The sequence below is a fragment of the Patiria miniata genome, unplaced genomic scaffold (genome assembly GCF_015706575.1).
Source record: "Patiria miniata isolate m_02_andy unplaced genomic scaffold, ASM1570657v1 HiC_scaffold_9, whole genome shotgun sequence".
Classification (NCBI taxonomy): Eukaryota; Metazoa; Echinodermata; class Asteroidea; order Valvatida; family Asterinidae; genus Patiria; species Patiria miniata.
This window is the reverse complement of record NW_024037076.1, coordinates 16580039-16593080: the sequence shown is the minus strand read 5'-3', so window position 1 is coordinate 16593080 and position 13042 is coordinate 16580039. Positions and strand designations below refer to the sequence as shown.

Genomic DNA, 13042 nt, shown 5'->3' with positions numbered 1-13042 from the left:
AAAATGAAAGTAAGCTTCTAGCTTCTAGCTTCTAAAACAAGTTAATTGAAAATTATATGATTTAATCTAATTTTTCCAACCGTTAAAATGTAAATAAGCTTCTAGATTCTTGCTTCTAAAAAAACCCCGATTTATTGGATATTGTATGATTTATTTTAATTGTGCTCACCGTTAAAATTAAAATAAGCTTCTAGCTTCTAAAAAGCGATTAATTGAAAATTATATGATTTATTTTAATTTTGCTTACTGTTAAAAGACCTGCAAGGGGTTTCGAACTGTATAATATAAAACAGTGGCATATCCAGAGGGGGGGGGACCCCCTTGCGATTTTGTTTTAGCAAATCTTTTTTTTCTTCAGCAGTTATTTCAATACATGGTTAGAGAGATATGACATCAATCCCAAAAAGACAACCCGCTCATAAACCATTACAATGCGCCGTGAAAATTGGAATATAATTTCCACTATGCATAATAATGGTCAGTTTTGAAGAGCTCCCTCATGAGGAAGATTGGTACAAGACACCCCCCCCCCCCGTACTTTTTGATTTTACGGAGGCCAAGTATCCGGAGAAAAAAACCATGTATACATTTCGACGCTGATGCCCCCCTCTCTGACATCAAAAGCTGGATACGCTACTTATATAAAAGTATTATAATATTCTAAATTATAATACATGTATAAAGGATTTTAGTAAAACAGATGAAGAGAGCCGTTTGGGAAGTAAACCAATTTAATCTAGGCGAAGTCTAATATCGCTTAAGGCTATACTAAAACGTAAAATTCCAAAAGGTATTCTTTTTTTCCGTTCACTCCTTTACATTGTTTGCTTTGTTTTCCCAATCGATCGGTCAGATGCGTGCACTTCCAGACGTTGAATGCTTGTTTCCATTCACTTTCCGCTACATGTACACCGGCTATGTGAAGAAAACCCATCATTAAACGTATGTGGAAACAAAATGACACCATGCGTTGTCAGACTCTGATTCATTGTAGGGAAAACATATTTTGGTTTCGACCTTTAATGGGATTAGAGATTTATTGTGTTTGTTGAAAAATAAAGCTTTAACAAAATTGATAGTCCTTCGATTCAACTGCCTTTTCTGACTAGTCGTCTGTTACTAGTTGAGTTATGAAGAATACCTGCTGTGAATTTTTCATTTTAATTCTTTTCATATTTTGTACGTTTGTCTATGATCTAACAAACACCTTACGAAAAGAATTTGAATAAAGCATGCTTTGTTCATGACATATGCAGATGTGATGAACACATTCAAAATCAATAAATTATGACGTCATCACAACGTCACATCTATTTGCAACCCAATCGGCCATGTAGTTCTCTATATACATGTATACGCCGCTGAAAAAAAATGCTCCTTATCAGATGACGTTACGTGACTTGTGATGACGAGTTCATTGTTGGGTTTGGGTGCCAAGTTGCATTAAGATTGAATGAAAACATATACGAAGTATATGGGATTTTGGATGGAAGAACAAGAAGCAAAGATTACAGAAATTAAGCCTTAGAGCTCTGTCTGTTTGATAAACAGAACATAGGGTCTTTCCGCATCATGCTTTCCACAATGATACTTTTTGTTTTTGTCTATATGCAGTCAGGAAATTATATGCAAGAGTATGGTTGCTTGTTCTTGGTCTCTAGATATAAGCCTTTAACATGTGCACCTTTAAGATGACATCTTATGACCATGATGACGTCATCATGACGTTACCTTACTTTAAGTCTGTAACAAGTCATTGTCGACGTACCATACATACCAAGTCCCAACCCAATCTGACTTACAGCCTTCTAGATACATAATTTTAAAATATACACCATTAAAATGACGTCACACGGCCACTGCTATCGTCATCATGATATCACTTGTCTGTAGCCATATATATGTATTTGTCTGTGCCTAATTAAAAACCGATCTGATTGCATTTTATGTCAAATTTTTAGAATGCTTTTTGTTGAGGAAGTAACAAAAAATCTGAACAAAAACAAAGGGGTTTTCCTTGCTGAAAGGCAGAACAAACAAAAAACACGTACTTTATCGAATCATGACAAATGGTAATGACTCACCCTTTCGTAAGTAGCTCTTTGCTGTGAACGAGCAGCCCTATGTTTTTGCCACAGAGTGAATGCGATGAGGCCAATCACAACCACGATGAAACCGACCCCTGCTACTGCAACAATGTTTGGTCCCGAGTCGGTGTTTGGCCCCAAACCGACGGCTGCTCTCGATTCTTGACCTAACAAAAATACAAGACAAATGCATACCCAACGTAGGAAAGAGATGTCAACTATTTTTGTTGATGTTTTTGTTTTATTGTAACTTGATTTATGGAGAAGACTTGCTGTAAACTTCAATTAATCCAACTTGAAACTCAAAACTTCAATCCGAATTGTTAACGCAAAATTTGAATTAATCCAACTGAAACCCAGAAGCTGAACTGGGGACATGCGCCATAAATCCAAGTTTCGGTGTCACTCAAATTATGTCATCTTACCGAGCATAGTGTTGAGCTGAATGATGTAGGAATTCCAGAAATGAGACTGCTGACTCTTGAGCGCTCTGGATGTGGTTAGATTCAAGCTGAGTTCCTTGTACTCCAACTCGGGCACGGTAAAACGGGGCCAGTAGGCACGCTGGGAGTCGGGAGGGGAGCCAGGCTTCTGCACCCCAGGGTGTCTGTTGTAAGAGGAAAATGGGTTGAAATCTTGCATTTCAGTCTCAACATGTGTTTCGGCTATGCATAACTATGTGCACATCTGTGGGTTCGAATATCGAGGGCTTGGACCAATTAAATCTTTTCAATGAAAACTACAGAGGATGGAATTTGGCGCACTATACCTGCATTCGTACAACAAAGTAATTCAATCAGCATGTAATTGTTTAATGATCTGTAAAATTAAAGCATAAGTTTTATTTGCTTTATTCGGGCGTTTCACAATGCAGTGCACCATGCACCGGAGAGTTCATTTTTTTCCTAGTGCATTGTGGGAGATGGTCGACACTGCGAATTCGCAGCGCAAGACATTTGAAATTGTAAGTTCTTTCGGTCCGTAGTTTCGTAAGCGTATGATTCGAGTATAAGTTTGCACTTTTCTGTTCTGTTTATCAATATGGTGTTTTTTTGTTTGTTTTTGTAAGGAGGCAGAGCACATTATGTCCCAATCTATAACAGGCTCAAGTTGTCTACTGATTCACATGGGCCGTTTTTTTGTCGACCGTAAACTGGAAAAATGGACTCTCTCCATGGCAACCTCTTGGTGGCGCACTGCATTGTGAATCGCCCGAATTGTTTCAATGTTCTTGATCAAGAAATCGGTTGTGTAGTGGGCTATCAAGAAAAGTGCGTAAGTCATGTTTTAACCCACATTGGGAGTTACATCCTTTGTCGGGTTAGGCCTGGTGGATTGCGAAGTTAATGCTTACCCAGTTTTGGCAAAAGTTGTCCAGAACTGCATCAACTCGACGGACAGTCCTTTCTCTTCATCCGTGAATGCGGCATAGAGCGGCGCCATATAAGAGATGAAGGGAAGGCCGAACACAAACGACATATCTTCAGCGTTACCGCAGCCTAGCCAACCTGGTCCGCCGTAAAGGCCGTAGAAGGACACAGAGGGCACGTGCGTCATCTGATACATGAAGACACTGTCGTTGCCATGGAAATGGAAGCGCGCCACCCTGTCCACCCCACTTGCAAAATAGAAATCCGTCGCAAACTCCAAGTACGAGCGAAAGTAGTCATGGTCGCTGAAGTCTGCCATGGACCAGTCAATGTACTGCATTCTGATAGCGTCCTCAACTAGTTCATTTTGACCATCTGACACCAAAAATTAACAAAATTGTTAAGAAAGTTGCTTGATAGAAGCAGCATTCGCTCTGTTCGTGAACACTTCCGCCATGGGCATGCAGAGCCTCGAGCTTGAAACTTTACACAATACATATAGCCGGTTCAGTGATTCCCGTGTCGGGGTTCAGATCACTGAACCGGCTATTTACATTGTGTAAAGTTGCCAGATCGAGGCTGTGCATGCCCAATGGCGGAGCGTGAAAAGAGTGAATTGCTCTGCAGCAACCGGAGAGAAACAATCATTCACACAATTTACAATTTTTTTTTTACATTCATAGCTTCCAATCACATCGAAGCACAGGAGCAAACTTCCTCTTTTTGAGTTTAGTGCTAATACATTTTATACTCACCCTTTTGATCTTATTTTCATACAGGAGCGTGTATTTACATAAATCAGACCCTGGCCACTTACAAAATTTGAAAAGCTGGGCTTCGGCTGGGGCGCATTTTGAACAGTAATATTATATACGCATTGAAAATACACTGTGCGTGTTTTTGTCCAGTTCCCTAGTCTAAGTATCATCAGTTGTCCACGGAGCCCTGTCTCTGGTCCAACGTCTGATAGTCTTGCAAATATATATGCGACCCCACACGCCAGCCAATGGGGGTCAACTTTACTAAATCTTAACATCCTTCCATTCCGAAATTTGGAAGAAATTTTTGATTGCTCAATTCGAATGAGGTGTTTTGTAATACAAGGGTGACCCCCCCCCCCAAAAAAAAACCATGTACACCTACACATTTGCCTCAAAACTGGATCGGTGGATTTTTATGTTTTGGGTATCAGATTAAAGCTGAGGGCTTTTCCTTTCAAATACTCATGAAAATAGCAACACCTACGATTCTTGAGTTCTTCGATGTGATCAGCAAGCTATGTGGAATAATTGCACGGGCTGTTCAGTACTAACACCATCTTCAACACAAGTTGGCTTCCTGATAATAATGCCAAAGATTACTCTTGCAAAATGCAAATGATATACCTTTAAAAGCGTATAGTACCAGTGTATTTCTCTTCCAGATTTAAATGAGTAAAGTTCCTTACCCAGAAACGATTCCTTGGCGATAAGTTCATCAAAATCCTGTCTGCTCATGGTGGGAGGTTTCTGGGAGAAGAAGGCACCGTAGAAGCGAGGTAGGGTCAGTATAAACAGCGTGCCTTCATCTTTATTCGTGCCCAGGAGAAGGTCAGCGTGATTGTACCGACCAGTTGCGTACAGAGCTTCTGGTGTGTCGACCAGGAAGCTCCCATCCACAACCACGGCGAAAAAGAGGAAGTTCTAAAATAAGAGACGACACCACTTGTTAACGCAAAAGAAAGAACAAATAACGACCAACACCAAACGTATCATGAGAACCTTGTTATATGATGCGGATGGTTGGTTAATAATTATTTGGAAATTACCCGTCAAATTTCGACCGATTTCTAGATAGATCCCTTCGCATGACATGAAGAAGGAGATAACATAGTTTCAGAATTGTTTGAGGAAAACTGCAGCATAACCTTCCCGAGTAGTAACGAGTCACTGAATTTTGCGACTCGAGTCGGGTCAAATATTAGGCTCCAGTCAATTCGAATCACGAATTTGAGCAACATGGAACGAATAACGAAAAGAGAGAAAGTTGTTTGTATTATACAAGCAGTTAAGAAGTTAAATTATTTCGATCTTATAGGCCATAACATCAAAAGCAAAATACATTATACAAAACTGTTCAGGGGGCATGTATCGTTGTATTTTCTTAAAAAGAGGGCAGCAAGTTAGCCGGCGTTCGAATTCGATAGCTTTTTAGATATCGCCCAAAGCCAAGATGAAAATCCAGCTCCTGAATAGCATTGTGTGCGTTTTAGATTGAGGTGGGAGCCAGTCTATGACAGTTTGTATATTGGTGCATGACAACTCGGCTGTTGTACCTCTATGTCTTACATTAACATTCGCTCGAGTCAAGTCGAGTTTCTGAAAAGGGACTCGAGCCGAGACGAGTAATTTGCTCGCAGTGACTCGAGTCGAGTCATTTACCACTCGAGTCGAGACGAGTTGTGAACAAGTGTGACTCGAGTCGGACTCGCATTACAAGTTTGTGACATTCCCGGGAAAATCCACGGAATCAAGGTGAGAGTTTAAAACAAAATCAACAAGAAGGCCCAGGCGGGATGCGATATGGGAGAAGAGGAAGAGGCCGGGCCCTCCAACCCGTTTTCTCAAAAGTGTTTTGGTTTTTATAAAGATATTTACACTGCCTACTGCTCCGTCAAGATCCGTTGCGTTCTTGTCTCTGAGGCAATTCACCAGGGCGGTACTCTCAGATGCTCCACAGTCAAGCTTCTGCCCGATGTTAAAAGCCTGCTGTCGTAGCTTCTCCTTGTCCTCGGAATACCCCCAAGGTGAAAAAGCTGTACCACTCTGAAATTGAATTGGAAAATGAAAAAGGGTTACGATGCTTAGTATTTCATCAGAGCATACACTATACTGCCGATAATCTGTATTATCTAATGTATGGGGTTTGTGGGGTTTATGACAACATTATCGAGGACTTTGACTCTGTGCTTCAGCGTTATTTTCTCATGCAACTCTTTCTCCAAATTTCCAGAAGATGAGAATCTGTGCACGGTGGTTTCACGGTTGTTATTTAACAAACTGTGACCTCGTTCCGCATTCCGATTGAATGTTACCACAGGGTTTCTGTGACAATCCTGCAGTGTAGCATCTGCGGTCAATCTCACCTGCATTATTGCACGGTCAAACAGACCCTCGGATAGTTGAGACAGTATGTGAAAACTGACGCTGGCCGATCCTGCAGCCTGACCGAAGATAGTAACGCGGTTTTTATCACCGCCGAAAGCTGTTGACGAAATAAGAGGTTCCCCGTAAAAAAGAATGGTAAATGTTATCAATTGTGTCTTTCCCCCTATGAGTATGTGACACCACCAAGGCAAAATGGCATTAGTTCAATTCTGGACATTATGATGGGGTGATGGGGGGGGGGGGACTGTTGCCATTTAACGACCGCTCAAGTCAAAAAGGGCGTATATCGAGATACACTCAACCAAAAAAGAAAGGCCCCCCTTCCAATACATTTTTGTCTAACTCAAAAACTACTGTGCAGCTCTCTCTCAAATAAGGACTAATCATTACAGAAATTCCTTAGCAATCCAGTCATACTCTTTATCTGGCCCAAAACAGTGATAATGTAAGCGAATTTATGTAATTTATGACAACTGATACCGAAAACAGTTGCACTTGCACTTGAAAACAGTTTTACTGCAAGTTGTGGTTTACACTCACCTTGCACGTAAATTAAAGTGCATTTTTTTTCTGTTACCACTTGTCCTCAATTGCATGATTTTGCACACATTATCACTGTTTTGGGCCAAACAAAGAGTATAGCTGGATTGCTAAGGAATTTCTGTACTGATCAGTCGTAATTTGAGCAAGATGTGCCCAGTAGTTTTTGAGTTTAAGGCGGGACTTTCTTTTTTCGTTGAATGTACATCATTTATAGTTTGTGATAGAAGACTTTAGTAACGAGGCAAAGGGCGTACCTATCAATGTAACATCGTTTTTTGCCTGTTTATGCAGTACATTATTGTGCTCAACATTGGACTGTCATCATATAGTTTATTTGGAGACACTATCTCAAAACACATCCTTTAACCAAAATGACATTTTTATTATGTTTGTTGATTTTTTTATGGTAAATGGTGCAACTGGATTAAAATTCCATTCAAAAACCAACAATGACAACAAAACGAGTTGTTTTTTAACACTGTCAATAGGCTATATACTCTAGTTGATAAGTATGATATTGACACGAATATTGACAGGAATGGTATATGCAATAGTGGTAGAGAAATAAGGTTTCATTAATGGAAACAAAATATTAGAAGACTTTGATCTTTACTCTATTTGTCTTAGAATGTGGGGAGGTTGTCACGTGACTCACCTGCAATATTCTTCTTAATCCACTCCAACGCTAAGACTTGATCCATGAGTCCAACGTTACCCGGCAAAGCTTCATCACCTAAACAAGACAATGGCAAGACAGATCATATAGGTATAATTTCCTCAATACTTACGCGCTGTTTAGATAAAGCCAAGACAAACCTACGCATAACCAATTAGATTTTATTAATATACCTCATACATATTCATGATCGATAGCCGATCTCTCACTGGTCAATTCACCACCACTTGCCAGATGTTATTTTTTTTTTATTTTACTTTTTACCAATACTACGCATGCGCTTTAAAAAGCAATTGTTGAACTGTCGCATCGGTGTAGTACGCACGCGCGAACATCGCCCAGGCGAGCTACAAACGTAAAATCGTTGCACGGTACTTGTAAATGTTAGTTTTCCCGTGCTCAATAGTGCCGAACTATATTGGAAAACATTTATGGACAATAAAGATGCCTCCTGTACAAATTAAGGGAAATTGTCCATGCACGAGCTAAACATACTGTATTTACAAGTTACAACTGCACTTATACTGTAGAACGACTTAAAATAGTGAAGTTGAGCAATAGTGTTATTTTGGTGAGCTGGACAAGTTTCCCCGAAGATTTTGATTAGGAGCAAACTGCAACAACAAAATCGGCAGCTGATATGTGTGCGGTATCGTAAAGCAAATATCACATAGTTTAATTTTATACACGTATTAGCTCCCCTCGGTATTTTTTTTGTCAACTTCCAATAAGTCGAGGAGCGAATTTCGATTGTACTACCCTCAAACAATGTTATATTTGTATACTGTAGTTGCTGTACTGCATACTAACTGAACTTGTGAAATTGAGCATAGTTTTCTTTTGGTGAGCTGGACAAGTTTCTCCGAAGTATTTTAGGTGCATACTGCAACGAACAAAAAATTGGCAACTGAATAAAATGTACGCGGTATGGTAAAACAAATATAACATGGTTCATTTCGGGAGGACAGTCGATATTAGCTCCCCTCAGTATTGGAAGTTGACAAACCAGTTCCCGAGGCAAACTTTGTCAACTTCAAATAACTCCGGGAACGGATATCAACTGTCCATCGTCAAAACATGCTATATTTGTATGGGATGAAGACTAAATGCTCAGGTAAGTCAGTGAATCCCATTTCCATACTTTACTGTACTTAATATGATTTCCACAGTGCTTTAGCTACAGGTCTTTGTTGACAAGGTGCATCTTACAAGATCTCCCTCCATTTTGTTTATTTATTATTACGAACTATGTCCCCCTCATTTCATCTCTCTCGCTCTTAGTTGATTTGAAGTTGAGGTATCTTTGGAGAATGCAATTTACCTGTTGTAAGAAACCCGAATACATTCAGGCGATAATTGATTGTGACAACGATGACGTCACCCGATGCAACCAATGACTGTCCGTAATATTCACGACTGGATCCAGTACTGAAACCACCACCATGTATCCAGACCATGACGGCAGCGCCCTCTGGCTGCAAAAAAAAAAACAGGTTTCATTGGATGTACCAAAGGTTATGGTTGTAAAGCAAGAGAATTAAAAGTTGGTTAGAGTTCTTGTGTACAGATGAATAAAACCCTAACCCTGCTAAATGCCACAGAATGCACCAGTAGTAAAAAGTTGTTGCAAGTTGTTGCATTTAGCAGTGTCCTGATCTGCATGCATTCCATGCCTGCATTCCGTTGCATTTGGCAGGGTAGGTACTTGGTACCAAGGCTGGCACTGCATTATGTTGCATTTGGCAGGGTGATTAGAGAATACCCCGTGGGAGTTAAAGGTTTCAACATCATGATTTGTTTTTTTTTTCTTTCTTTTTTGGGCCGAATCAGCCTGCATTACAGTCTGCATCTTCATGCAGACTGATGAATATAATATTTATATTTTGTCATACGTAATTTGTGGTGTAGTAAATACATAATATCCCGCCGATTGAAGATCACCCCTAACCTTTAATGGCTACGCAGTCGAAGGGGCCTTAGTGTGTCTGTGTGTGTGTGTGTGTGGGGGGGGGGGGGGAGGGGTAACTATAGCGGTGAATCTTCCTATGTCTGCAATTTACATGCATGACGTCAATAGGTCTGAATCCCGCCTCTTCAATTCCAAATCACAACGGTAATGTTAGCCCGCAACCAGATTTATTGCAAAATGGCAATGGCCTGGCTACGGATTTGCAATTTTTGAGGTAATGAGCGTCGATCGATGTTTGCTGAGTTTGAAAGTACTTTTGGTGGTTAGATAAGCATGAGTTTCGTGATATTCGTGTGTTAAATGACCGGCGTCCATGCACAATAAGCCAGTTCGGTATTCATACTGTGCATGTGCAAATCAAGATTTGACGATTTCTTTTCGGGATAAGTATCCATCGTGTGCGTGCAAACGCATATGAGTACCATCAAAATTGAAGAGTACGTCGTGTTCGGAGTAACGTTTTGCCAAAGAGAAAGCGTTTGGACAGCGATGTGTTTTGGGGGTCTTCTGTCTAAACTTTTTTGGGAACGAAAGTTTCTAACTGTTTTTGATTGCACGAAAAATTACTCGGAATGCAGATTCAGCTACCAACACTTATCTCTACACAGTGGAGATCCGCGCTCATTAAAGCTATAGAAGAAACAGTTTGCAATGCTTTGTGGACACTAACATGGTAATAATTAATACACATGCGCAGTTGTCATACATCGCCAAAACGAATGATTTTTAAAGTGTTTGTTCGCAGTTGGCTAATATAGAACTGGCTAAATGGTCAACATCACTGAAACAATCATTTCATGACGAACAAAATGCTCTATAGGCCCTACCTTCAGTGAACTAAAACTTATGAAATTTCCCAAAATACTACATTTTATAAATGATGTATTGCCAATTAAAGTGTCCGAAAAGACACGATAACTAATTATCTGGAAACAATTCAATGTACGTGTATCTTCAAATTACGGGGACAGATAGCACTTTCACGGACCAATAACTGCACATCGATAACTGTAATTAACAACTCACGTTTAACAACTGCGCAGTTGTAAAAACATACATGTATCTTGTCGTAATTATATATATATATATTTTTCTTTTTCAAAAAAAAAGAGGAACGGCGTGACATGACTTTATTATGCAGCATATACAGGGAGGTTGTTGGTTACCAACTGAAAAAGACGGCGACGATCCTGTTCAAATGCCGCTTGTAGCCTGCGGTCACAGTGCTTTAAGGGGCCATTCAGAATGTTCAATGTTTTAAAGTTTCGACTTTTTCCAAATTATTTTGACCCACCCACCCACCTAATTTCGATTAATAAAAAACTGAACATGTACATATACTTGAACATGTACATGTATACCCATGTACATGTGTGTCTAGTTCAGTGACGGCGTGAAGTTGTCGGTCTTCCTCTTTTGCACTGGTGACCTTCAGTTTTCTTGTCTTTCGCCAGCTGATATGCTGTTGGGAAAGACAGGTTGCAGTCTTGGAAGCCACAAAGATGACCGTGGTTTTGTTGTTTTCTGGATGGATGACATGTGACATACGAGGTTGTGCCTGTCACGGGAGGTAGCGGAGAAAAACATTCGCTCGTACCCCCCGCCCTGTTTGCAGGGCGGGGGGTACGAGCAGTATGCAGTATGCAGTATGCAGTATAAATTTGGAGAAAAGCCTCCCTCACGCGTTATTAATTGATAAATATCACCCTTTTAACCGGCTTCCATTGGTCGATACCGAGACCCACGCCAAAAAACGCCGAGTGACGCTAATGAATATGCTAATCTACCATATACTCGGTCAACCGTATAGCGCCTACGGTGCTTTGCTGAACAATGCACGTCGGTCGTGGAACAGAAAATCCTCGTCGAAATTTCCATGGAGAAGGTTCTAGTTGGTATACTAGCGTTTGCAACAACAGATTAAGCTTAAATTCAGAATATTTTTAGATGATATAAGTGTTGAACTATACTCGTGAAATAACAACTTGGAGAGATTCCTAGAAATTGAGCTTAATACATGCATTTGGGGAAGTTTTCGAACGATTTCTTCCAGACTTGAAGGTCAGATTTACATCGATGACCGAGATTTTTTTCACTGACACGAAGTTTAGAATGTCGTCTTCCGTTATAATTTAACATTTCAATCATACTGACTATATTTTCTGAGCAAAACAACGTTCAAAAGGCCATGTTTTTTGGGGGGCGCATGGATTTCACCGCTCTATTATAGCGTCTAAGTAGATGTACGTAATCGGATTAGCTTTGCCTAACAACACCAGACACTTTGCCTTAGCAACCACATAACCGTATTTGGTTGGGGGATGACATTTTGAGGCGTCGGATCTATGGGGCGACGAACCTATAAGACATATGACTTGTGGGCCTTTATTTGGTTTGGGGTAGCCCCATAAATGTGGCCAATTTACTGAACTACCTACGTAGATAAAGGCCATGGCGAGGCGTCGGACCTATGAGGCGTCGGAGCTATGAGGCCGACTTATGAGGCATCGGACCTATGAGGCGTCGGACATAATGGGCCTTTATTTGGTTGGGGGATGCGATTTTGTTGGATTTATGAGGCGTCGGACTCATGAGCGGACCCCAGGCATAGCTGCTTGTAGGCCTATAATGAGATCTCGGACTTATACGAACGGACCTTATACGAACGGACCCCGTTGATTGAAGGTCTCAATCTTTTTCTTGAATTCACACTCACCAATGCGGGTTTTGGTGCATAGATGTTGAGATGTAGGCAGTCTTCGCTCACGGGTGCATTACCCACATATGCTGGGTTCTGCATACAGGCATCTCTGAAGTACGTAGCGTCGTATGTACCGACCCACGGCTCTTTTGCCACCGGGGGCCTGAATCGCAGCTGCCCCACGGGCGGCTCAGCGAATGGTATCCCCTTGAAGACATCAATGGTTTTGTCCACACGGATGAATTGGGACTCCTCAAAAGTCTCGGTGGTGCCGACCAGATCACCTTGTTCCAAAGTAACAGTGGGTTTATCTTTGGCCGCTGTTTTGGCCAAAAATACACCAAGTGCTACGATCGCAATGTACATGTACTGATTACCCATGTTCACGAGTAGAATGGGGCAGCCGATTACTCTTCCTTGCTCTATGCTCTTACACCGGCATACAAGAACTGAGCTCGCTCATTAGGGACGGCATACGTTTTCAAGAATTATATTACTTCGTAGAAAGTTCCACGGGAGCCAGACATAATGGATCTCCCAATACATTCAA

The 13042-nt window shown here is 40.9% G+C and overlaps 1 protein-coding gene across 1 annotated transcript; it reads right to left on the bottom strand.

Moving 5' to 3' along the window:
- Positions 1 to 837: 837 nt before the first annotated feature.
- On the bottom strand, positions 838 to 13042 carry LOC119720772 (cholinesterase 1-like). Its single transcript, XM_038190610.1, has 10 exons — positions 12508 to 13042; positions 9144 to 9297; positions 7802 to 7879; positions 6582 to 6700; positions 6094 to 6261; positions 4905 to 5139; positions 3442 to 3832; positions 2513 to 2694; positions 2085 to 2254; positions 838 to 915 (listed from the first exon to the last, which is right to left on the bottom strand). Exons 1-10 carry the CDS (start codon positions 12871 to 12873, stop codon positions 901 to 903), a joined length of 1878 nt encoding a protein of 625 aa, XP_038046538.1. The 5' UTR covers positions 12874 to 13042; the 3' UTR covers positions 838 to 900.